Source organism: Heloderma suspectum, chromosome 1, assembly GCF_057233095.1.
Source record: "Heloderma suspectum isolate Gila_16-S chromosome 1, 16-S_ref, whole genome shotgun sequence".
NCBI lineage: Eukaryota > Metazoa > Chordata > Lepidosauria > Squamata > Helodermatidae > Heloderma > Heloderma suspectum.
The window spans coordinates 131059729-131086674 of record NC_139458.1 but is presented as its reverse complement, the minus strand read 5'-3'; the positions used below and the strand labels follow the sequence as shown (position 1 = coordinate 131086674).

General features: G+C 42.7%; 2 protein-coding genes across 16 annotated transcripts in view; one reads left to right on the top strand and one right to left on the bottom strand.

Annotated features, from left to right (window-relative positions):
* GAL (galanin and GMAP prepropeptide) lies at positions 1-25909 on the bottom strand. 12 transcript variants are annotated; one of them, XM_084857971.1, is made up of 9 exons: positions 25851-25909; positions 15175-15295; positions 12648-12827; positions 11766-11846; positions 10858-10912; positions 7388-7453; positions 6714-6794; positions 3253-3330; positions 21-473 (listed from the first exon to the last, which is right to left on the bottom strand). In XM_084857971.1, the coding sequence occupies exons 4-9, from the start codon at positions 11844-11846 to the stop codon at positions 412-414; spliced, it is 423 nt and encodes a 140-aa protein (XP_084714097.1). In that variant the 5' UTR covers positions 12648-12827; positions 15175-15295; positions 25851-25909; the 3' UTR covers positions 21-411. The 12 variants fall into 12 exon arrangements, with proteins under 12 accessions (XP_084714149.1, XP_084714097.1, XP_084714117.1 ...); XM_084857991.1 differs by having other exon boundaries at positions 15175-15284; XM_084858049.1 differs by lacking the exon at positions 7388-7453 and having other exon boundaries at positions 15175-15389.
* The window catches only part of LOC146357872 (solute carrier family 9 member C1-like), a 124964-nt gene continuing 123669 nt past the window's right edge, over positions 25652-26946 (top strand). For 2 of the 4 annotated variants that reach the window (XM_084857503.1, XM_084857495.1), the window contains exon 1: positions 25666-25914. In XM_084857503.1, coding sequence (XP_084713629.1) covers positions 25719-25914 — 196 coding nt within the window. In that variant the 5' untranslated portion in view covers positions 25666-25718. Of the gene's footprint in view, positions 26067-26946 lie in introns of all 4 variants that reach the window. The other 2 variants (XM_084857511.1, XM_084857520.1) reach the window with 2 other exon arrangements.

Below are 26946 nucleotides of genomic sequence, written 5' to 3'. Positions count from 1 at the left end.
GAAATAGGTAGTTATTTGTTGCATATATTTATTTGTTTTAAAGTCAAAGGAGATTTCCTTTGGATCACAATAGGTGTTCCACTATCACCACCACCCCTTGAAAGGAAAAGAAAATGTGACTGTGATAGAAGACCTCTTGAATATAGCCTCATGCATAAGCTTCCAAGTATTCTAGGGAAAGTGAAACAAGATGCCGCTGCTAATTTTTTTTATTTTGTCATTTATCGAAAGTAAAATTTTTATCAAGGAAAAATCTTACAATATGACATCACTGGGAGGGAAAGACAAGAAATAAATGGACTATGAGTAACAGTGTATAAGATCAATGTAAACAATAAAGAACATCTAATTTTGTTTAAAATTCCGATTAGATGTCTTAATTTATAACAGAGAGTATAAATACATTCTCTTTCAAGACTGATCTGTATCTTCTAAAGAAACTGTTGTAGATAGGTTATCAAGAGCGCCAGCTTCTGCAAAAAATTAAAATTAAAATTAACATGTATGTACATATAGGAAAGATCACGGGGAGGGGGGGAGGTACTCCGCAACAAATCCAAAGATCTACTATTCATTTCTTTTTTAAAAAAATCTGATACAAAACAGCATTCTCTTCTTCTTTTTCCTCAGAAAAATCAAGAAAAGCAATACATCACTACTTTTATTGTGGAAATTCCTTGCCTATTTAAACTTGCAATTATGTATGGATGCAAAGTTGAGGCATTTACTGAGTCACATAGACATGTTCCAGGGCTTAAGTGATATGACAAGCTCCAAATACACTTCTCTTCCTACATGCCACTGCATGAGGCTGGCCCACCCATGGCCCACCTCATATCTCAGCCTAGGTGTCTCGAATGCATTACCGAGAAGACACATTTTGCGGGACTGGCTGGCTTCGACACAAAGGTTGCCTCACTGATAGCAGTGCTATCATTAGGCTCGCAATTACAGTCCTTGCCTTTCATCTTGCTGTTATTATTCTCTCAGCATACAAATAATTTTCAACATAGAACACATTTTAGAGAAAATTTCACAGTGCCTAAAACCCTGAATAATTTTTTGAATTCATAAAAACCAATTTATTTCATTTGTAATTTCCCTGAAATAATTAGGAAGATATTCACCAGTGGAAAAGAGTAGTTTAAAACACACACGCACACACACCCTAGTTTCTCCCTCCATTCTTTATACTAAATCATCAAGTAATATCTTAAGACTCAGCTAGGATTGAAGGCACATTTACTATTGCCATGGCGAAAATGTCAACTATAGTTGGTAATGATTTATTACTTCTAAATTATTATTTATAACATTATTTGTATCCCCACCTTTGGGCCCTTTAGGCACCCAAGGTGGCTAACAGCTTTAAAATACAATGGACAAATTAAAAGCAGAGAGCATAAAATAGAGCCAGGGAACAAACAGCATGCAAGAATTTAAAACAGGTCAAAGGCTTGGCAGATTTTTATTTTTTACTATCCACTAGAAGTAATCTGTGAATGGGCCAAACCAAGCTTCTCTTGGGAGATTTTTGGTTCCAGATCCAGGGGGGCACAACCAAGAAGGCCCTGTCCCACATCCTAGCCAACCATACCTCTGCCAGTGTTGCCACATGGGCTGGGTAGGTTCAAATATCCTGGTCCCAAACCATTTAGAACTTTGTGGGTAATAACAAGCTGTGGCCAGATCTCCTTTCTCCTCCAACTGACTCAGCTGATGCAGCAACTGAAACTGAGCAAAGGCACTTCTGGCCACAATGGCAACTTGAACATCCTGCAGCCAATGGTGAAGTGGTACATTTTGAAGTGCAGGGGCTCATCATGGCCATCTCTATAGCCCCCAAGGAGAGTCCAAAAATGCAGGCAGCTGTTTTGATCCATATCAACAAGGCAGTTCTAGCAGCTTTCATCTCTACCAGGAGCAGGTCTTTGGTAAAGCTAAAGGGTCTTAATTGCCCATTCAAGATCAAGTCACCCCAAAATACTTCATGTTATAACAGGGATAGCTCACAACTATGTAGCATTGCTAGGAAAATCCATTTTCCCCCAACTACTGTGAGGATTGTAGCTAAGCTCAGAGGGAAGGGGGAACGCTGAGGGGGGAAGCAGGCGATGTCAGCATTCCTACTATTCAAAGTGTGCTGGCCTCAGCTCTGCTACACCACTGCTAGGAGTTCCCCCCAAACTGCAATCTCTGTCCTTCAGGAGAAGTACAATCCATCCAGCATAGGCTGTATATGTAAGCCTGGAGCGGCTTTCCTACTGACTGGTGAACCTCTACATTGCTTCTCTGCTTAAGCACAATGGTTATGATTTCAATTAAAGTTTGCCTGCATGGCTGCAATTCCTTCCAAAGGGAATGCGTTTGCAATTTCAGGATTTCAGGTCAAAGGAAACATCATTTCTCCTTATTATTCACATATCCAAATGTTATGATTAGATGCAATCCATCCCTCTTCGGGCATGCCTGTAGGCACAGAAAGGGATTGCCACAGGGCTCAATGGCTCCCTTCCCCACCTTCTCGTTTCCGGTGGGCCTTCAGTTGGTTGCATGTACACTGACTGTTGCAACACACCAGCCATTCATTCTGATGGGAGATCAGTGCACATCAGCCATCACTCTCCTTCCCAGGGTCCTAGTGCATAGATGACTTGTGCTGCGAACATGAGTAATTTGGGTGCATATAGGGAAGACGTGCACAGGTCTCTCATTGCAAGTAATGACTGTCACACGGCTGGCCACATGAGCCTGGCTAGGAGCCAGATGAGGCAAGGTGAGAGAGAGAACAGGGCTCCACCGGGTTCTGTGCCAATCTCCTCCTGCACATATAGCTAGGCCCTTTGGTGCTGGGGTGAATCATGCCCATTTATTTCTGAGTAGACAAGAATGTGTAAACACTGACTTTTAGAATATTCAGGTAAATTTGATAAAATATATTCAACAATAAGTGGCACTTGCAAGAAAATGCTGCAGTCTGGAGTTTTTCTGTTCAGTATGCTAGTGTGCCATTCCCTCTTCCAGGAGACTCCATTCTAACCGCCACCGCCCCCCGCCCCGCTCCATTTACTATTAGCTGATTTGGGGGCTGACACTTCCTTGTTGTTTCTCAGTGGCCCCATTTTGGCTACAATTCTGTCGGCACTCACCAGGTGAGTTTGCTATTAGAGGGAGTGATATTATCTAAGTAATCAGATACTTCAAGTACTAACAAAACTATTCATTTCAAAGTGAAAAGGGAGGTCTACTAACCTTTAAGACGTAAGTAGGTCAAAAATTCAATTACTGTACGCATAATATTGTCATCGCTCAGTGGTCTTCCAAAAGTACCTGGAAAAATTTCAGTAAAGTATTACTGAATTTGCTGAATAAGAGAATTAAGGGGGAAATAACTGCAAAAATAGTGTACATTAAGATTTAAGTGTCGGGAGGAAATCAGTAGACTAGACAATGTTTTGGTTAGGGGTATAGTTACAGTAGGCCTCTATTGCAACAATAGAGTGTTCTGATACCTTCTAGCAGCAGTGGGGTCATTTCTTAGAAACACAGTCAGTTGCTGTAACAAGCTGGTTGGAACACTGTGCTAGAATTTGTAGTCCTCTATGAAAAATTAATTACTGGTTTCCATTATTTTACGCCTCTATTTTTTCTTAGGTCATACATATTATTTTGATAATAATTATATAAAGAGTCTTCTGCTATGTAGCAAATGCACTGCAGATTTCTGATGCCTAAATAGGTAGCTTTGGGCTGTATGTATCCCCTGGTGGCTGTCTACCAGTGGAATGAACACCGGATTCCCTGCCCACCAGATTTGCTTTGCAAGGTTGGGGTGCCCATTGGAGCAGACTTGTGGGGCACAGAGTGGTTGTGGGAGGAGGGAGGGAGGGAGGGGAAATCCTGCTGCAGAACTGGAAGTCCACTGGCACAGCGTTGGATGTAGCCCATTTTTTTTACATTTTGCAAGACTCTCTAGAATTTGAGGTTTTCCACAGGGGAAAAGAAACATATTTATCACTTCCCAAAAATAAACTTCTGCGCTAATTTGTAACTGAAAAATAAAATTCACATTTTAAAATCAACTCTTTAAAACATTAAGCCATTCACATGAGAATTTGCTAAAACTCCCGCTGTGATACCCCTCTATTATAAATACACATGAAATCGTCAATGCCCAGACAGCATCAGAGTTTTATGAAAACATTACACTAAAAATGAGGTTGAGAATAAAAAATGAGAAGCAATATTAAAAGTATCATGAGAGTGATTTAGTGCCATCAACTGAGGGGCAGTTCACATGCTAATCTATTCACAAGCATCTTGTGTATATAAACACACACACACACCTTGTCCACTTGCCCTACACTGGCCAACCAGAAGAAGCAGTAAGGCAACTTTCCATAGCAGACCAAAAGAAGCAGGGTCTCCATATCTTCAGAGTGTGTGTGTGTGTTTTTAGCAACCATTGTCATGACTACTGGTGTGTATAGTTTAAACATTGGATATGAAGAGGGGCAGAAAAGTAACAATACCCAAGACTATGGGGAAGTGCATGGACAATTTTGTGTGCACTTCTAAATATTTTATGTTAATTAAAAAGATTAAAAATAACTTAAAGCCCCTTTTTGTAAGGTAAATCAGAACAAAACTTAATTGATGGATTAATAGATAAACATTACATTTAATAACTATTAAGAATTAAGAAGTGTAATTTGATACTCTTACATACTTAGTTCAGACTTCAGACACTTGCTCTAACAGTGCCCATGTCCGTATTTTGGAAGGCTGAGCGTTTGATGCCCCTCCTTTCCACCACATAGCTGAACTTAGTCATAGGTAACATGGGCCCACCAGGCAGAGGCCCACACGTAGGAAAACTGGACTCCCACTCCCCACTCCCTTTTCAAAGAGGGAAGGGTCCCATGGACTGGGCAACTGCTTTTACATTCTGTTATGGGCCTCCTGATGGGGCCAAGTCTCTGGCCAAATGAGATGATTGCTTCCAGGCTCCTCTGCTTCCTGGTGATGATCACCCCACTACATGGCTGGAGGCTACAACTGGACAGCCCTCTTCATGGAGCTTCTACATATTTAGTTATTAAAGTTCAGTTACAATTACCATGGGGTGCATTTCTTTAAGAATAATCCTTGAGGAGTAGCTCACAGCATTCACAATTGCAGATGCTTAACATGTCTCAGAATTAAAGTCTGCTTTGCCTAAAAATTCTACTTGCAAAACAACTTTCCACAAAAGGGCTCAGCTTCAGGCTGGTACATTGTCAGTTGTGTTCTCTCATTTTTAAAATAACAATTTTCTAGCCCTTAAGGTTGCCAACATGGGCGTGAGAGTGTACAGCAATTCCTGGCGAAATTCAGAAGCTAGGAATGGGGGCTGAAAAGGATTTTCAAGAGTCATTGGGTGGAGTTTCCAACCCCTACATCAATGGTGCAGAACGTCTTTCAGCCCATGGCCAAGTTCCATTTCAGAGAAGCTCTCAGGGGCCACATTCCAGTGGTGAGTGGGCCAAAGGCAAAAGGGGCAGGGCCAAAAATACCAGCATATTGTAGCTTAAAGCTCTTGCTGAAACATATGGAAGACTCAGATAACGGGGAAAGTAGGGGGGAAAGAGGGGGGAAGGAACCGCATGTCAAGGAATTCTATTGTGATCCTGCATTTAAAACGGAAGCAGAAAGCCCCATTTTAAATGTGGGATTTTAGGCTGGTGTAGAGATACTCCTAGTGTCGGTATTTTGAATGTAGTGAATTCTAAGCATGCCCACTTGAAACCAACTCGAAGAGTTCCAAAATGGGTAATGGGTTTGATATAAGGTAGAGCACTTGTAAGTAGTACCTAAATTATGTATCTAGAATTTGGAAGCTGGTAGACTTGAGCCATATGAATATGTCTGTCATGTTGTATATAGTAAAAATATGCCAGGAAGATTTTTAAAGATGTACATCCATGGCTGAATTACTTCACAGTTATGTTTTCTCTTGTCTTTAAAGGTCTGTGGGGCTGAGGGGAGGGAATTCTAGAACAGGAAGTCCCATCCATCCGTTTGCAAAACAGAAGGATCATAACTGATATAACATTATAGGTTATATAATGTATTATAACGAAGAATAATATCATCACACTGAGAATATATACAGTATAGTCATTATGAGATGTAACTCTCGTAAAGTTTAAAATATTCATTGGGAAAGAAGAGTTGACTGAAACTGGAAAGACAAGACTGAGGAAAGCGCCTGAGATGGTGAGGGAAACCCGCCAAAGCAGAGATGAAACATCTACACAATCCATTACCGGGCACCCCTCTCTGCTGCACAGGTGATCAGAAAGATCAGGAATTTGGAATGAAGGATAGGACTTAATCTTGGCCAATAAATAGAAGATGGAACTGGCAGCATCCAATGACTTTCTGGCTAGGCTGATGAACGTGGAAGCCTGTAGACTCTACAGTGTAGGGGAAGGAACACTCCCAGCCCCAGCATATAAAAAAGGAGCAATACAACCCACACACCAGTTGATTGCCTAGACCTGCTGAAACCTTAAGACCACTGAAAGCCTACCACACCCCTTTGGAGAACTTTGGAAGGGAGGCTCCCCTTAGAAACTAGGAAGGTGCCAGGTTCTGTTTGGTGGGCAGCTTTTCAGACATCCCTGGGAGCCAAACACCTCAAAGGCACTTGAAGGAGATGCTCTCCTTACCTGCTTTTATATTTTCTTCAGGCGGCATGTTGCGTTTACCAGCTAGACCATGTTTGTCATTAAAAACTCTGTCTATCGCATCTGTTAATGAGAGAGGAGAGAAATTTTATTACGCAAACATTTACTAGAATACTGTGAGATCCGCAAATGTCACTACACGAGTTTAAAGGATTTCTGTTTTCAACAAGAACATAATGGACATGTCGCGATGGAATGATGCACAGTGAATGAACAAAAAGAAGCATTCTGCGTAAACTGGCATGCCAGTTGTGAACCAATGTGTCTGAACGTAACACTGGCATACAACAGCAGCAGCGCTGCCACCACAATGTCACATTTTGTGATGTTGTCGTGGTGAAAGCTGTTGGCATAATGCATCCTAACCACTTATGCGCTGACTCAGCCAAATGTGAGACTGAGCCATTAGCACCAAATTAAAGAGAGGCATCTCCTGCACAACGTCTCGTTCATAGCCCTTGTTTGTCCATCCCTGAAAAGCCTTGGCGAGCACATTTGGATGCACAAGGCATGCAGTCTTGGGCCCACTGTGTCCAATTTAGGAAATGGAGTAGTGCAGTTGCTTCCCTTGGTTTTGAGAAGCAAGTTGTCAGATAGTTTGCTTTGACAGTAAACTGCAGTTGGTTTACACGAATAACCTCCAAAAGCCATCTTACATTCCCCAGGTGGCTCTTCTCTCACCCTTGCACTGGGCATTTCCTTGAGGAGCTGTTCAATACGACCTGAAACAGATGATGGCTATTACCCAACCTTAGAGAAATTGGAGCTTTATAATTAAATCCCCTTTGTACTGAATGGAGATTTGGCTGTCTACACAGTCTATTCCAGGAGGAGGCAACCTTGGGGGGCCTGTGGGCACACTGGGCAGTTTGAGAAACTGTCCCAGGCACCACCACAACACAGGCATGCTGCAGATAAAAGCATCAGTCTGCAGCCAACTGCCATCTAGTTTCCTAAGAATGTCTCTGAGCTCCATATGAGGCCCAGAGATATTCATGGGAAAAGAAGAAGGGAGCAGCTAGAGGCCCTCACTCTGCTTTGAAGCAATCCCAGTGGCCATTTTGTTATTAAACAAACAAAGAAGTCAAAGTAGGGCACCTTGGTAGGCACCACAAAAGGTGTCCAAGGGCGCACTGGTGCCTACAGGTGCCACATTGCCTACCCCTGGTCTGTTCGGTCACTGTTCATTTGAAGCCAACACAAACAGAACAAATAAAACATTCGGCGTATATGGATTTGGATGGTATTCCTTAGGGTTGGATCCAGGATTTGCCTTTTGTAGATAGAAGAGCTCTGCTCATGGAAGGAGCCTGTCTCTGACTTTTGGGAATCCATTCCCAGTTCACCCATTCAGCAGGATCCCCTGGTCCTCTATACAGCACTTTCAGGGGGCTGGAGAGGTAAATACAGGGAGGAGGGGTGGGGAAGCTTGCTTCCGCCAGCCCAGTTGCATGTACATAAATCTGGATCCAACCCTTAAAGTATTTATTATGCTTTATTGCTGGTAACTCAAGACCATCCACCCACCCACCCTTGTGACCTTTAAAATGATTCCAACACCGAATAGATGGTTTACCGTAATTGAACTATTGAGCAACTGTAACACACATAGGAAGCAGCAAGGGGCCTATTTGAGGTTTATTTTCCAAAATTGTTTTTAGTTAAATAAATACAGCTTAGTTGTAACTGATGCAGCTGCAGGTTACGAAAGGGTGTCTATATGGGGAAGTGTATTAGGTGTACTTATTCACAACCTGAACTCTGAATGGTGATTTAGGCAGTTATAGTTTAAAACCACCACCCCTAGACTGCCCATTCAACTCTTTTCCCCTTCAGAATTCATTGTAATAGATCTACATTTCAATAATACATCTGCAGAAAAACCCATGCAGCCAGTTTCATTGATAGGGCAGCCAATTAGTGTAGGGGGTCCGTTTCCCCCACCACCAAAGTTTCAAGCAAGCCACATAGGATTCTTCCTTAGAAACAGTGACATCTCTGGTTATTATGTTTAACAAGAAATCACAAAAGGTGGGGGCTTCCATCTGACAAGAAAAAAGCGTGCGCACGGGGTGGTGGTGTTGCTAACGTTATATAAGTGCTAGCCTAATTCAGTGCTAATTGAGTGATATGTCATCTCCACACAATGGACCACCTTCTTCAGAAGGGTTAGCTATGCTAGGAAAACTCCCCCCGCCCTTAACAAGAGCAAATGCTGCTGCTGCAGCAGAGCCAGCCCAAAATTTTGCTACCTGAGATGAAGAACAAGACGGCGCCCTCCCCCACTCCATGTACACAACCCAACCTAACTGGCAGTTGAATCTTACTCCAACACTAGTGACGGGACAGCATCCTTCACTGTACCCAAGGGCAGCAGGCTAGCTTAGGTAGTGCAGGGCAGGCTGTATGGTACACATAGCTTTGCCCTCCAACACCTCACTGCCACTTGCCAGCATCTGCCACCTGAGGCAGTCGCATCAGTCTGCCTAATGGTAGGGCTGGCCCTGTGCTACAGGAACTTCAGCCAGTCACCTCCTTCCTAGGGACTGGTTAGAATTTTGTTTGTTACTGTTTTTATAAGAACTTACAAAAATGTGCAGATTTCTTCATAAACAGGATGGAAAGAATTTGAGATTTAAATTCTGAATGCGAGAGAAACCCAAACTAGCAGATTTGTCCATCCAGGCCCAGGGCTTTGAGTGCTTAGCTGTTAAAAATCTGAGTTTGAATTCCTGTGTATTCAGCCATGTTTGTGGTGATAAATTAGGGATGCCACCTCTTATTTTTGGACAGGCTCCTCATCTTTAATAGCTATATGACAGGCAAGTACAACTTGGTCATCTCCATCTGTACCTGTTGAATTTGTGCAGATGGGTGAAAACTTTGTTTCAGTTAGCTTTTGATACAAATTTACCAAAATTAGCAAATTTCTTCAAATTTGGATAGAAAAAACTTGAATTTTTAAAAAATCTGAATGCAGGAGAATGTTGTTTGGATTCTCAGGAATAAATGAATGTGCAAATGGTGACAACGCTGGAGAAAAAGGCTACTATGAAAGCATCTTGCATTTATCCAAGAGCAGGCTTTTGAACCTTACTGTGAATTTTGCCTGCCCCAATAAATCTTTGCCCTCTCCCTTACCAAAATGTTAAATGGCCTGATAATGACAAGATTACTTCCCAAACTCAAGTACCGTATACCTATATAAAACAATAACCAAGCGCACAATCTAGCAAATGTCCTGTTTCAATACTTTCAGTGGGACTAAGTCACTTTACTGGATTGTGCCCTCCACAGTGGTGCAGTTATGTCATTTTAGTCTCCGGCCTTCATGGTCTTCTAGTGAGGCCCCCTCTGTAGATGGTCAGACATATTACTTCATTCACTTCAAAATGTGGCAACCCCGCCCTGCTGTGCTGGGGACCCTCCCGCTCATTCTGCTGAGTGGAACCCTGGACCTTTGCTCTGAAGACCTGTCCTGGTGGCGCCACTGGTGCCCCAGATGTTTGCAGACAATCTAAAATATGTAATTCTCAGTGGAGGCTGGTGGCGCCAATGTCAGTGGGCTGGTGAGTCCACTCCAGCTTTCAGCCAGAACTCTAAAGGAGCTATCCATATCTTCTGCTGGTAATCCTAAGTAAATAACAGAAAGCAAAGAAAAGGAAAGCAGACAGATACAAGCTCCAAAGCAGAAAGATATCCTTTTCAAGAATGATATTCCTACTGCTTATGAACTATAACAAATGAATTCAGGTAAGTTGATAAGCATGTCCAGAGAGATGCCAGTATGCATGTTTAATGCATCTATGCATAGCACTGCTTTAGAACTGAAAGATGAGCTTTCAGATCAAATTGGTTTACTCTCAGAATTCAAGTGTGGTAATAGCACAATTGTTCCTTCGAAGTACTGCACTGTAAGTAGGTTAAAATAAACATGAGAGGGCAGCAAGTGAGTGATTTAGTACACCCCTCCCCCAAAGCTGGGAATGAGAGCTAGCATGGGATATTATATGTATTATTCATTTCTATAGCACTTCAACCCATAAGCAAAGAGCTTTGGAAACCTTAAGTTGCTAATTCTGTTATTCCAGACTGATTTCAAATAATATAAAACATTTGGACTCACGTGGGCCAAGCAGATAACCAGCACTATTCATAGTCCATCCCCTTTTCTCTTTAGCCTTACAAAAGGGAAAATTGTGAGATTATTTTTTGTACAGGTTACAGAGCATCTCTTTTAAAAGACAGAAAGATCAGCCTGGGAAAATAGATCATTTATAACTATAGTTTATAAGGGTCAGATTTTATGTTTCATAAAATAAAACAGCCACCTCCATCCTAAATCTATTTACTTGGAAAATAAGTGTAATCTATCTATCTATCATTTAATTTTTAATTAGCTGGATCCAGACATATGCATGCTTAGAGTAGAGCCACTGAAATCAGTGGCCCTTAAACTAGTCATGACTAACTTGTCACACTGATTTCAATGCTTCTCCTCTAAGAATGCTTCAGTCTGGATCCAGCCCAATATTTACAGTGCCATTTGAATAATATGCTTGAATATTAATAACAATCTGGGTATATGTTATGTATAAATGTTTACAATTATTTTTGTAAGTATTTGTCATTTCAGGATACTCAGAAGTAGGTCCCACTAATTTCCAGTAGAAGTCTACTTAGGACTGTGTTCAACATTAAATCAACATCTTAGTATCAGGTACCTCATATTCTGCTTGCTATTAAAATCGGTCAAAAGATTTACACACTGGGGGGGGGGGGTTCCTGCTATTTTTCAACAAATTACTTGCTTCTCCCCAGCCTGAAAAAATCAAATTTTAGCAAATATTATTGTTTGTTATCCTGCCTTAACATTGCACTGCGTTCTCAGAAATCCCCGGTTTGTTTCGCCCCCCAATTCGAACTTAGATTTACTTCCTGAGATTGAAATTGACAAGAGGGGCAAGTCAGAGCACGTGCAGTTCTGATTTGTGCGCGCTAGAAGTCATGCGAAAAGCTGAAAGCCATACTCACGGATAAAACCAGTCCAAACGTCTCTGAGAGGGCAGCGCAAAAGATTAAGCAGACGAACAGGAGACTAGTACACCGCTGCATCTGAAAGGAGACAAAACTCACTTAATTCCTGTTCCTTCCTGCGTGTCAGCCCAGAGGGCTGAGGGCCCCTCTTCCCTTTCCAGTCCCCACTATCCCAGAAAAAAAAAGGGAAGAGAGCGCTCTCTGTAGCAACGAACAAATTTTAGCAGGAACACACAGGGGCAGAGATCAGAGTCTGTGATGCTTTTCTTTTCCCCTCACCAGTGATGCCTTTTAAAATTATTATTAAACAGTAGGGGTGTAAAGGAGTTCCTGTTCTCGAAAATTAACAGGCGCTCCAAAAGTTGTAGCCAAAGATGGAAACGATGGATGAGATCATAAATGCAAAAGGAAAGTACCTTGGAGTGGGGGGGGGGGGCGATGCCCTGCTCTGATAGGCAATGCGCTGGGCTCGATCCTGGCTAGCGACAGGACAAGGGATTTGTCCCCAGGCTGCTGCGGGGCTGGCTGATCTCCTCTGGGAGTCTTCCCTCACTGCATGGCTCCCGCCTGTGGGGAGGAGGTGCCTACGGAATGGAGTGTCGTGGGGGCTGGGGGAGCGAAAGAGAGTGAGCGAGAAGGAGTGGGGGTGGTCTAAGTGGTACCCAAGCCTGCCTTTTCTCAGCTATTTATGAGCTGTGGTCCAACCTTGCAGGAGCTGCCTGTCACTCCCCCGGGGAGAATCAAGAGCCGCCCACACCCCTTGGCTATTTCCCCTCGCCGAGGCAGTGCATTAGGAAGGGCAAAAAATTACAGCAATCCAATTAGAGGCATTTGGAGGCAAGATGCAGGCTGCAGATGGATAACAGCCCGGCCAATTACCTTTCATTACGCCTGGGGGGGCCGCTGTGGCTGCGCAGTGAAAGGAGCTCTGCTGAGGTAGGCTGGCCTCGCTCGCTCCTTTCTTCCTCCGGCAACTTCAGAAGTTCTTTGTTGTTTGAGAAGGAGGCGGTGGCGACGAAAATTGAACAGAGCTCCCTCGTCGGAGGAGCAGGCACCGAACTCGAATGAAATGGGAAAGGAGTTTTCATGTTATGATTATACTCCTCCATAAGATTCACAGTCTTGTCAATTACAACATTTGTTATTGCATCCAGGCACAGGGAGGATTTTCAGCCTCATTTCTCAGAGATCTAGCTATCACAACTCCAGATGATACAGGTTTCCTTTGAAATCCTTTTGAATCAGCCAGGAAGGATATTACTTTCTTTACTTTTGATGACATCGAGTTTTCCATTTTCAAGACAGAAGATTACATTGCTTTATTTCTTGTGTAAAATATAGATTGGCCATATTGCCCAATATCAGAAGCATACAGGGTCACTTTTCTTTGGAGCAGAAAGAATACTGGGAACTTAGGGGGTCTTTTAAATAATGTGCTTGTTTATACATGTACAGGTAGAGCAGGCATTATGGAGGGCAGGAGCAAGTACACAACCAGGGAATGTTAGTCCCAATGGAACATCAACGTACTGGAATCCAAAGAGAACTTCTACGTGTGCACACACAAACTCCCACACGCACTCTTCAAATCCTTCTTGGGTTGAAAGAGATCCTAGATACACTTGTAAAGGAATGCCATTAAACTCAGAGGGACGGACTTCTGAGTAAACATGCTCTGGATTGAGATGTTAGTCACTCTGCCATAGTGGGCAAAATTGGCTGCAATCTCAACTGTGGCAGATGGGTGTGACTAGCTATACATTCCTGATGCTTGAAATCAAAGATTTGTTCCTGCAGCCATATCTATATCTATAGTTTGCTACTTATATCCAGTCATTTTATGTTTCTTGTTATCACCTTTAAAGTGATCATAGTGCATACACACAGCCACAGTAACACATACTTGCATCTACATACACATACGTATCCAGTAGTGGTTTGAATTGTCAAAATGAATTCCAAATTTTAAAAGACAGAAGAGGAACTTGCTAAACTCTAGCACTAACATGACCCATTACCTAAAAATCAACCTTTAAGGATTGGGTAGTGTGAGATTAAATACGACTGATTTATGAAGTCTAAAAACACACGAAGTGGCTCTGTAAAATTACATGTTGACTTTTACCCTTTTAAACTTCACAACTGAAGCTATTGTGCTATGCTTTTTGTTTGTCTGTTTGCAGGGGTGGGGGGTTGCCTGTCAGTAAAATTTATTTCCTTTGCCCTTTCAAAAATAAAAAATGATGTGCCAAATCCTGAATTCTAGGGACATTACAATAAAAATATCTTAATTTTGGCTGTCATTAGCTGGGCTCATTTTCTTTATTATCAAAAATACTGGAACAATGTGTGTTTATTTTAACCCATTACTTGAAATTGGGTGATTTATGCATTTATGCATTTCTTCATCAAATCATTGGTAAAATAATCTATCTTTGTCAACTGAATAGATTATGACAGTCTCTTTTACTATTAAGGCTTCAATCTAGCATTTCTGCACTTCATTTTTGGACCCTCCAACCTATGTTGTCAGGATAGAATAAATTCAGTCATTTTCTACTCTTTTACTAACAGATGTATATTGTTATCTCAGTTCTGCTTGTCAAGAATATAGCCCTTTAAACAAATCTCATACAGGAATGACGTGTCTAGATACTCAGGCAAAGTAATTCACCATCAGCCGACTTCGTGCCTGCTCATTCAGTGTTAGCATTCAAATGAGCCATTTGTCCAGATAAAATTGCAGTTTAATCATTGGGTTGACTTTCCAGTACATTTACTTCTTACAGTTGTTCACCATGAAAATAACTTCAGAAAGTTATTTTGAAATTACACATTCTATGCATGCTGAATTTTCTCTTATAATAACAGTTTCTGTGGGGCAAGGATTGTGTGGTTCACTCTCAACCCCTGCTCCCTGCCCCATGTTTCTTTCTCTTCACCTCTGTGTTTCCTCTGATTCTGAAGAAACTCAGGACATAATTCCCTGTTGGCCAATCCCTTCTGCTGAAGTGTAGTCCCTTGCTCATAAACTATAATCTCTGCTTTTAGCTAAGGAAGCATTTTGGGCCAGAACACCAGTAGCACTGCTGATTTACTCCCAGAAAGACATGACTTTCCACACCTGTAAAGCCAGGCTGCTGCCTCCTCATGGTTTGCTCCGCAACTCACCCCCTTCACTCTGGGATGGATCCTGACTTGCGCCATAATGAATGGAAGGGCTCTGTTTGTGGACAGAGCCAGGATCCACAGAGGCTTCCCACCAGAGGAAGTGGGCAGAGCAGCAATTGTTGCCAATGCCCTCTTTCCTCTGCAACCTCCAGCACTGTGTGGGAGGGTCCCCCAACCCTGTGGAGCAGCTTTTCAGGAGGCATAAAAGGGGAAAGAGAAACTGGTAATTCCTTACTTCAGTGTGTGTGGAGCTCTGCTGTCTGGATCCAACCATCTCTGTGTCTTTGGTTCTGCGGGGATACCTTCCAGCTCCACACTCATGGGGCAATCCATTTCCTTTGTATCCTATTAGAGATCTCAAATGGATGGCATTTCAAGAATTACTCTTAAACTTGTTATTAGCATCTCTCCATAACTTGTCGTTTGGACTTGAGTAATAATTTTCTGCACCTTTTGGTTTTGAGAAAAGGACACATTGCATTCTGAATCATGAATGTCATTTTTAAAAGGCAGCTATATAATAAATACTGATTGTTATAAATGGATGGATGGATGGCTAGGTGCAAATTACAGGATTAAAGAATGGTTCTGGTGCCATCAGTGTGAGTATCCAAAAACTACGGGGAGTCCCAAAGACCACAAGTGCTAGGCTATTTTAATGACTCAAGCACTTACACACACAAGGACATGATGTAATAGATGTGGCGAGTTCTTGCTGCTCTTTGAAGTCCTTTGAAGCTCCCTTCATTCACATTACTGAGATTTCCTGGAACTTTTGCTTCAACTCATTATTGTCCATCCATTTAGGGGTTTCAGTCAAGGAATTAGATATTTTGGAGATAGCAGTTGTACCTGACACTAAGATGCTGTAGGCCTGCCATCTGCAATCTTCTAATGCCCTGAAGTATTTTTGTATGTGATATTTATTCCATATATCATCCACAACAGCTTCAGAGGCTTTCATTTTGTCACATTTGTGAGAACAATTGTGATTTTTTAAATAAAGCAAGAACAAAGAAAATTGATGGAAAAACATGAAAATGGATGGTAATAAAGGAAGGCTCATTTTCTTCATCTTTCCAAAGCCTTTGCCATTGTTTTCTCATTATCCAATCTTGTTAGTCTTGACTAATACGGGTGGGGTGGTGGGGAGCATGGATAGCCTAACCTCTGTGAATCATTTGCTCATTTTGTACCTGTAACACTGTGTCAAACTGAGCTAAATATTAAAATATCTGTTGAATAAAAGCCTATTTTCTCTTTCAAGTTATATCTATTCAGTAATAATTTCCACCTACTATGAAAATCAGTTTGTTCTGTGACAGGTATTTAGCAATACATCTTTACTATACCCTATTAAATTCAGATTGTTCTTTGTCTATTATTTATTTTTTGTTTATTATTTAGAATCAGTGCTCAACTTTAAACAAGAACTTAAAAAAATAAAAATAAAAATGTCATTTATATCAAAGCCATAATACATTCAAGGATGTATTATATTAAAAATAAATAATAACATTGGATGAAAAGGACTTATAAAATCTGTTTCTTAACTCAGTTAAGCCAACGAGCTTGGCTTGTTTGGTACCTATTCTTAAATATATTTGCCATGATGATCCAGAAAAATTGTCATGGTTTGAGGCTGAGTCAGAACCTTGGATGCTGTGCATAATGGAACTTAGGCATAGCTGGTATGGGGAGGGAGCTTACTTACCCAGTTTACAGTCCAGCCCTCTGCTCTCCAGGAGACACATAAGAGACAACAACCTTATGTATTACTTCCAAACATAAGAAATACTAACTCCTGAAGAACTACATTGCACTAAAGCTGTGCCAAACTGTCATGGATCTGCCACAAAAGTTTAGTGGCACACTTCTCAATGTGCTCAAAATGATTACGGAAGAAAGGGACTATTTCCACCCCACAAAAAAGCAAAAGCTGTCTTGTCTTGCTGCTGCAAGCCCCGGACAATTAAGCATGCAACAGTAAGAACCAGACATGGAACAACCGAGTGGTTCAAAATTGGGAAAGGAGTACGACAAGGCTGCATATTGTCACCCTGCTTATTTAACTTATATGCAGAGTACATCATGAGAAATGCCGGGTTGGATGAATCACAGGTCGGAATTAAGATTGCCGGGAGAATTATCAACAACCTCCGATATGCAGACGATACCACCCTAATGGCAGAAAGCGAAGAGGATCTCAAGAGCCTCTTGTTGAGGGTGAAAGAGGAGAGTGCAAAAGCTGGTTTGAAACTCAACATTCACAAAACTAAGATCATGGCATCTGGCCCCATCACTTCCTGGCATATGGAAGAGGAAGAAATGGAAGCAGTGACAGATTTTACTTTCTTGGGCTCCAAGATCACTGCAGACGGTGACTGTAGCCATGAAATTAAAAGACGCTTGCTCCTTGGGAGGAAAGCTATGGCAAACCTAGACAGCATAGTAAGAAACAGAGACATCACCTTGCCGACAAAGGTCCGTCTAATCAAAGCTATGGTTTTCCCAGTAGTAATGTATGGCTCTGAGAGCTGGACTATAAGGAAGGCTGAGTGCCGAAGAATGGATGCTTTCGAACTGTGGTGCTGGAGAAGACTCTTACAAGTCCCCTGGACTGCAAGGAGGTCAAATCAGTCAATCCTAAAGGAAATCAACCCTGAGTGCACATTGGAAGGACAGATACTGAAGCTGAAGCTCAAATATTTTGGCCACCCAATGCGAAGAGAAAACTCTCTGGAAAAGACTCTGATGCTGGGAAAGACTGAAGGAAAAAGGAGAAGGGGACGGCAGAGGATGAGATGGCTAGATAGCATCACCGATGCAATGAATATGAACTTGAGCACACCCTGGGACAGGAAGGCCTGGCGTGCTATGGTCCATGGGGTCACGAAGAGTCGGACACGACTGAACGACTGAACAACAACAAATAGAAGGTAATTAGGAATCCAGATAATTAAATAAATAATAAGGTGACTGCTTATAGGGAGGATACGAAGTGAGTTCACAATGAACTTTAGGTAATTGCTATCAAAATGTAATTGGCAAAGCAGTTTGGATAATATCCAAAGAGATAATGCTGAATTATTCTCATCACCAGATATGAAAAAGATTATGTGAAAAATACAGAGACATCAAACTGTATTATTCAGGGTCAGAGCTAACTTAAAAGTTTTTCCTTATCAATTAATAAACAAAAAATATTTTGTGATGTGTAAACATTACATCTGATATATAGATGTGTAGGAGAATTCATGTACTTAGGTTTAATTGGTAAACTTTGAGTGAGAAATGGCTTTGCTGAAGACATATATCAAAATTGTTTCTAACTTGAAAAGTGTATGTTTTAGGTTTTGGTATGTGTCTTTTGATCATCAAAGATTCTTTCAGAAGTCAAGTTTGTGAACTTAGATTTATGAAACAGCAATTAGTATTGACATATTGGCAGTGTAAAATTTTAGAAACTGTATACATATGTGGGCCGGAGCTTCTTTGGTATTGAAGCTCCTTGCAGGTGATACTGCCAGATATCCCTATAAGGGCACAAGGCAGGGCAGGAGAAGTGGGGAGGGGATTGTCCCCTCTCTGCTTCAGCTGCCCTGCATTTATGCCTAGACAGCCGATTTAGGCTGTCTAGCCGTGGGACCTTGGAATGCAGGAAGTGGCAGCCGGATGACACATGGGATGTGTCGTACCAGCATTTCCGAGTTCCCCGACCTGACACGCCCCCAGGAATGCTCCAGTTTTGCTGCTCCATACTCCTCTTCTGAGCGCAGAGTGTGGGGCCGTTCCGCACTGCCTATGAGGCAGTGCGGGAGGGGGTGGAGGTTGGTTTTCAGGGAACCAACCTTGGAGCCTGGGGAACTGACCTATCCTATGGTTGTCTAGCCACTGACTAGCAGCCATAGGATTGCTCCCTAAAGAAGTCTTGGTAAGCAAAATAAACTCAGCAATGCTCTCTTTTGTAACCACAAGAAATGCTTAGGAAATATAACTTTAATTGTATTTAAATACCTTACTACTTGTATTTTAACTGGGAACTTAGATTTGTATGTATTTGTATCAATAAAAGAAAGAAATGGATGCAAAGATTCCTTTACTATTAGTACTATTAGTATTCCTTTACTGTTAGTACTAAACCTGGACTGCGACCCACCAAACAATCTTAGGTGTGCACTTCTTTTAAAGAAGTGTTTTAATCTGCTATAGAGATTAAACAGGCAGCTAAAGGCTTCCAAAGTACTGAACTATAGACAGACAGCTCCAAGTAAAACTGTAACAAAACTCCAATAAGGGTGTGCAAATCGGCCCCTGTGATTGGTACACAGGCATCTGGATTGGCTAGGCCTAGTATAAATGTAGCCTTCTGAGATATCAGTACTTCGTGTTGCACTTCAGGCTCCTGCCCTGGCTGATGTTGCATCAGGTCTTGATTGAACCATAGCTTCCAGCATCCCCAGTCTGGTCCTGGTGGGGCCTGGGTAAAACTGCAATAACACTACAACAATGTTGGGCTTTGTAATCTTGCGTTGACTTAGCTGTTTGTAAAGCTATTCCTAGACACTTGTGTTCTAACATGGCAAGGATTAAGACTGGATCAAAATAATTTAGTTCAAATACTTCAGTTTAATTGATTGTGAATTGGACGGATAATTATATATTAGATATCCAAGGAAGAGCATCAATTCCCTAAATACATTTTTTCCTGGCCATTCAGGGCAAAATTCATTTGCAAAAACTGACTTGAAAGGTTGAGGGCAGCATTTAATTCAGGATTAACAATGGCATAATTTATCAAATGGTGCAAAACAAACCAAACTGCATCCTATGTAACACCAAGGACTTGATCTGAATTAAGGGGTCAGCCCTGGAAGCAGTATATTTGGTAGATTGAACTCTGGAACATATGAACTAAGATTGTAATGCTTTTGTGCTAAATTACAAGCTTGCCTGCACTGGAACCTAATTCTCCCATATTATTGCCACACACCGCCACATTATTTTGCTTGTATCACCATTTTTTCTCCTCGTATTTGTGATGTGTTTTGTACATTTAGTTCTAATGTAAAATGTTCTAATGTAAAATATGTTTTGGGTGAGCCTTTCACTTGCCACCAGTGTGAGCAGGCCATTATTTTGCGGCATCTGAACAATGTAGGGAAATTATTTATTTCCGAACATTTATACCCCACCTTCCCATCTATCTGATAATTAAACCAGCCAAATAAAACTTGTAAGCTTCTCATAAACATCTGGCTGGACACTACCAGAAACAGAAGTTTCCAGGTAGTCTCTTCTTATGTATCAGGACTGGGGGAAATCTTTTGTGAGAGGCACTAGAAAATAATTGCTGTCAGTCAGAGAGCTGGTACTGTATTAGAGCAACAAATGGTCTGACTCACTGCAAAACAGCTCCTTATATACTTGTGCCTAGGACTAGCCACTATTTTGTGTCATCGTCAGGGGGGTTAGCTGGGAAGGAGTTGGTGGACACCCCTCACCCCCTCACATCTATGTGTGCCCCTCTCTGAACACATCAAAGGTGTTATATATAATTGGAGTTGTACATGTGGGAGGGTCACTCAATGTGTTATTGAATTAAGGGTAATTTGCTTGTCACTTTGCAGTCTGGCAGCCACTGAAAAACTGCTTTCCTCTGTGATGATGATGACACAACTGGAGTTTTTACACATTACCAATATGACAGGGGGCACTGGGATGTAATTTCACAGTGGGCCTGTTATAGCATTATCACAAAGTGTCCCATTGATTCTGTTCTATTCAAAATTATTGCATATTCATATTGGCATTTATTGGTATTATTGATTTTTGTTCATTTTTGGAGGGCTTTTCCCTTTTACATTAATCATGGATTTCTGTATTGTGTATGTAAATAGCTTCATAAGTATGCAAGTACTGTGGTGGGAAGTGATGCATAAATTTAATAAATAATAATACTATATCCCTCTCTCTAATGGTGAAGGTTGCATGAATGAAAATTGTAAATGTTCTTTTAGAATATAACCATTTCTGGACAGGTAGATATATTCAGAATGACAACTTTGTATTGTGGGGTGCCCAGCATAGGGATAAAAGTATCCCTAATACAAGTTAAATGTTGGCACCCTGAATATCCTAGATTAATAAACCGGATACCTAAATGACAGAGATTTGGTTTTCAGAAAAGCGCAACTCTTTAAAATAAATAGTTATTTTTACTACTTGTATTACCTTTTGCTGCTACCTTCATGATATTATTGTTTTATTATGGTTTTACATGTATTGGTTTTATTGCTGTAAACTGCCTTGTGGATTTTCAAGCTAAAAAGGCATGGTAAATATTTTACATAAAAAATAAACACCAGTCCCCAATATTCTGTCACTCCAAGAAATCAAACCCAGGGTGCATCTATGCAGATGGATGGGTGGGGCTATGTAGATAGCAGTCTGGATTCTCAGTGGCTCTGATCAGCAAGGACAGGTTTTGCTCCTGCCACAAGTTCACATTGTAATTTTCACTTATTAATTAGTTCACCCATTCCTATATGAGGGAATGGAGTTTGAAGAGGGTTGGGAGAGACCTTGCAGAGGGTGCAAAGTGTTTCTGTGCACAGAGATACACACAGAGTGGACCTTGCAATATACTCCCATGATGACGGAATTTTGTAGTAATTAAAATAAGCGGTGGCTTAGTGGTTAAGACGCTGAACTGCCGACCAGAAGGTCGGCAGGACAGCAGTTTGAGACCCGAGTGCTGTGTGACAGAGTGAGCTCCCGTCTTCAGTCCCAGCTCCTGCCAACCTAGCAGTTCGAAAGCAAGAAATTGCAAGTAGATAAATAGATATCGCTTCAGCGGGAAAGGTAACAGCATTCCGTGCACCTCGGTGTTCAGTCATGCCGGCCACATGACCACGGAAGCGTCTTCGGACAGCGCTGGCTCTTCGGCTTAGAAATGGAGATGAGCACCACACCCTAGAGTCGGACACGACTGGTTGGGGACACCTTTACCTTTTTTTTACCTTTTAAGTCATCATACTATTATATCTATTCACTTTAAAAGGTTAATATAAAATGTTAAATATTCACAATACTATACTCATGATAAAACATTACAATGGCTCTTAATGATCATGGTGGTAGAAAGGAAGAAGAAAATTATTAATTTTAATACTATAGAAACGAGATGGTTAACAGAAATATGTCATTTAAGCCAACAATTTGGCAGCAGTATGAATAAAGTGTCTTGCATGGAATTGGATTAATAATTATTAATATGAACAGGTTTTTGAAAAAAAGTTTTTAAAGTTTCCATTTTACTATAATGGACATTTTAAAAACTTAAAAAAGACCTCGTTGCTCATACATCATACTTTTTCATATCCTTTTGTCATACCATATGAGGCAACCTTTGCTGCTACCATGAATGTTAATGCTAAACAATCTGAAGACTAACTGCTCTTAAACTTTCTTGCTACATTACAAACAATATTGAGTTCTATTTAAAAGCAGTGGCATCATAACTCAATAGAAATTTCTGCAGCTGCATAGAAAGCCTTTAAACTCTACTCATGACTCAGGATGTAATAGAGTCCTATTATTGAATTAGAATTTTGCATTTATATGAGAGCCTAACTATTATTTAGTATATACTATAATAACTATTAGTTTTGAATGGTTGAATGAATGGAATCTTTCAGTAGCATATATTATTCCTTAAACTATATTCTAATGCTGAAAATAGAGTTAAATCTAAATACTATCCTTTTAAAAATGAGATGGTTAAATTGCAGCAATAAATTGTTAGAGACTTTCTCTTTGACCTATAGAAAGGACTGGAATTATGATTTATCCATGATTTTAATCTTTAATCTTCTTTAGTCACAAAGAAGAAGACAATACAGTGACATAAATGGAATATACTGTTACACCTCTCTGCACCCCAATCTTCCAAATGGTTAAGAACTCCAGGGGTGCAGGCATTTTTCCCTAGGGTTGGTGTCCTTAGAAGGAGGTCACTGGAGACTTATGGTATCACCTATAATATTCATAAAGGTTTTCTTTAATTAGCAAGGTATACACGGCTAATCTTCAGTATAAATCTATTGTTTTCTTATCTAAGGACTACTGCATTCCATCCAGCAGTCTAATGTTACAGCATTATTCTAATACTATTGTTTCATATTCTCTCCTTTCCCGCAGTGTGAAGTTCAGGGAACCTTTTACAGGAGATATCCTTTGGAAGAGAGAACGTGGGGTCCGGGGGGACACCTTTGTAACAATGTATTTGTTTACAAATGCATGGGTTGTTCAAGCGTTGTGGGGGTGCAGAAGCAAGCACATGGGCAGGCAGCGTTAGTCCCAAAGCATTATCAGGACCATCAATCCTGAAAACTGTTTTGTCCCCAAACCCTCTTAGCCACTCTGCCAGACTAGGCAAAATTGGCTGCAACCTCCACTCTGGCAAATGGGTATAGTCCATTCCAGATGCTTGAGAATTTCTTGCTGTGGCCCATTGCCCATGAGTGTCCCCTGTCAATGACCATACTGGACCAAATTCTAAAAAGAGTACTGCTTTGCATAACAGGCTCTGAGCAGCACATTGGGATTTCAGACTCGGAAAGGCGTATATAGAGCAGATCAGCATTTCCCCTAACATCAGATAGTAGAGGTACATGCTTTTAAAGCACTAAGATTGGAGGCGCATTTCACTCTTACTTCCCCCAACGGTTAATTTTAGAGTGTTTAAATGTAAGAATTACCCATTCATAGTGGAGCATCTATCCTATGTTTCTTCATGAATCACTGATCTGGAAATGCTTGTTTGGAAAACCAGTCCAGCACAGTGACTCTTGCAGAGACACAATGGGCAGCCTCCTCTGATCCAAACACACCTAAAGTAGAGCTGCAGTAGAATTACTTGACCTCCAATTGAGGCTGATTCAAAGGAGGCCAGAGCAAGTGAATCATGAGGATGCACAGCAAGCAGCCTCCTCTGTGGGTGGATACTTTGGTCTGACAGGGGCTCTTAAAATTTTTTTTTAGGGCAATATCGTATGTGTTTCGACAGAAAAATAAGTCTTACAACTCCCAGCATTCCGGTCTAAACATGCATAGGATTGTGCCCTTATTGTGGAACACTAGTAGATCTCTAGGGTGCCTCAGTATGGGAACAACCGCAGCTCAGTGGTAGCACAAGCTTTGTATTCAGAAGTTCCTGGCACCTCCAGCTAAAAGGATCTTGGGTAGCAGAGACAGAACCACCTCTGCCTTGAGACCCTGGAGAACCACTGCCCAACCAAGGATGGACCACTGTGTTGGTTCATCAGTGTGGGTTAGCTTCATGTTCACAGCAGTTATGGTGTAGTTGCTTAGTTCTACTGCTTTGCTTACACTCAACGTTTGATTTACATGACTGGTGAGCTCAAAATAATAGCCGTTATTTGGGTGCCCAGCAAACTTTCAATTTATGATTGACCGCTTCACTACATAGCCATATTTGCCAGTCTCTTGGGCAAAAGTGCGTTGAGCTGCATAGTAATTTTTTACGCATATACCGCTCTTGGTATCTAGGAGAAGCAGCAGTATCTCTCTAAACAGAGGTGCCAGCAACGTTTAAAAGTGCTTAGAAGCCATATGTGTGTGGGGAAACACGACTGTGAGGTGAATGGACTTGGGGCGTTTTTCTCGCTTCCCATTTGACATGAGCTCGAGCATTCCCAGTTTGGCGGCGAGCGAGTCCTCCTGAAGGCCCAGAGTGCGCCTCATTTCGCCCTTCGCAGCGACGACGTTGCTCGGAAATTAATGGGAAATGCGACCGCCACGTTGCCTTCAAGGGCTCTGTCGTATTTGTCCGCGACTGTTGGCAATCACGGGTGGATAGACTAGCTCGGTCTTCCCCAACGTGGGGCCTCCCAGAGGTGTTAGGCTACCACGCCCAGCACGGCCGGCGGATGTTGGGAGTTGTAGTCCGACCCACCTGGAAGGCACCAGATTAGGGAAGGCGGTGCTTGCCCGTGGGGCGCGGGGCCGCGCCCGCCTCTACCGCACGCTATCGTGCGGCGGAGGAGGCTTGCGGCAACTCTCGGGAAATGCGCAGCTCGCAGCGGGCCTTCGGCGTGTTAGGCTCGGCTCCAGGCGACTCGGGAGCCGCAAGCCGCTCTTCCTTCAGCAGCCACTGAAGCGGGCCCCAGGTCAGCTGCTGCAGAGAGCACGGTGGCCTCTCTCATGGGGTAGAAGGACCCAGCAAAAGGCCTACCTAGAGGAGACCCATGGAAATGAACGGGACTTGTTAGTCACAGCTAACGGAAGTCCCATTCATTTCAATGGGTCTCCTCCAAGTAGGTCGAACCTTTTGTTGGGTTCCACCCCAGTGCCCCGCCCCCACCCGCACCCGGCCGCGCTCTTTTCCAAAGCGTTCCGTTCACGAGACTTGCGGCCCGTGCTGGCGGAGATGCCCTGACGGGTTCGAAACCCCGCGGCTGTTCGCGCGTTGGGGTCGAACCCTGCACGGCCGGCTGGAGTTTGGCCTCGGAACGGCGGGGGCGGGGAAGCGGCCGTTAGGCCCGGCGCGCGCAGAGCTTGAAAAGGCTTCGGCCGCCCGCGCCAGCCCCAACGGCCCTCCCGGTGGAAGGCCGGCGCGTCCAGGGCGCTGCTGGGGAAGGCGGCTGCGCGCGAGGGGGACGCTCACGCCACCCTCCTCCGGCGAGCCGACTTGGCGGGAAGGGAGAGAGGCGGTGCCGCGTGAGCCTCCCGCCCTTTGGGGGCCGCGGAGGCGCGATGAGCTCCTTCAACGTCAGCTTGGCCATCACGGGCCCCGCCCGCCCGGCCTACCCCGTGTCCGTGCGCGGCGCAGGGGGCGACGATTTAGACGTTGAGCTCCATAACGGGGAACTGTTTTATGGCACATACCACATCATCCGTAAGAACCGGCCGATCACCCTGCTGCTGGTGTTTCTCAGCTGTGCCGTGGGAGGTAGGAGGGCTTTAACTGCTTCATGGCGAAGAGCTCGGCCTCCTTCCCAGAACCGCGCCTTTGGAGGCGGCTTTTGCCGTTCAGGTCTCCAGGGAAGCAGAGTGTGTGTGGCGCACCTTTGCCCTGCGATGTCTTATGCTGCCGCTGAGTGGGTGAGGGCAATGTGGGTGTGAGGATTAAGGGAGACTTGCCTTAAGTATGGCCTGAAACATGAAGTGGGGTGTTTGTTTATTATTAGCAATATTTGTTTCTCATTTGAAGCAAATCCCAAAGCTGTTTACAAAGATTAAAAACAAACAGAAAACACACACGCACACGCATCATGAGTTTGGTACAAAGATGGCTCATGACTAGGAGAAATCCAAAGCAAGCATAGGTTTTCAATAAATGCCTAAGACGCCACTGTTGAGGCCTGAGGTACTTCAGAGGGGAGACCGTTCTACAGGGCAGGCGCTAGTGCTGCTGACCACCAGCCCAGCCCAGAGTGCCTGTCCGCTTTCAGGGCTCCGGCTCCCAGTGGGGCTTGGCTAGGCCAACTCCCTCGCTGGGTAATAGGGCAGGTAAGGGAGAGTAAGTGTGAAAAGAGGCAACTTGGAGGCACATGGCTCATAGAGATTTCCACCAGGAACTCTGGCGGAAAGCGACCATGTTGTACTTGAGTTCTTGGTTCTAAGGGAAGCAAAAGCCGAGTGTAGCCAAACGCGTACCCTGGATTTTAGGAAAGCCAATTTTAATGAACTCAGAACAATGATAAGTAAGGTCCCATGACAAGTGACTCTAATGAGAAAAGGAGTCCAAGATGGGTGGGAGCTTTTAAAAAAGGAAATTCTCAAGGCACAATTACAAACAATTCCAACAAGAAGAAAAGGTGGAAGACAACAGAAGAAGCCTATGTGGCGTCACAAAAAGCTTAGGGATGACCTGAAAACAAAAAAGGACACATATAGGAAGTGGAAAGAAGGCCAAGCAACAAAGGAAGAGTACAGACAGGTAGCACAGAATTGCAGGGATGGCATCAGGAAGGCTAAAGCT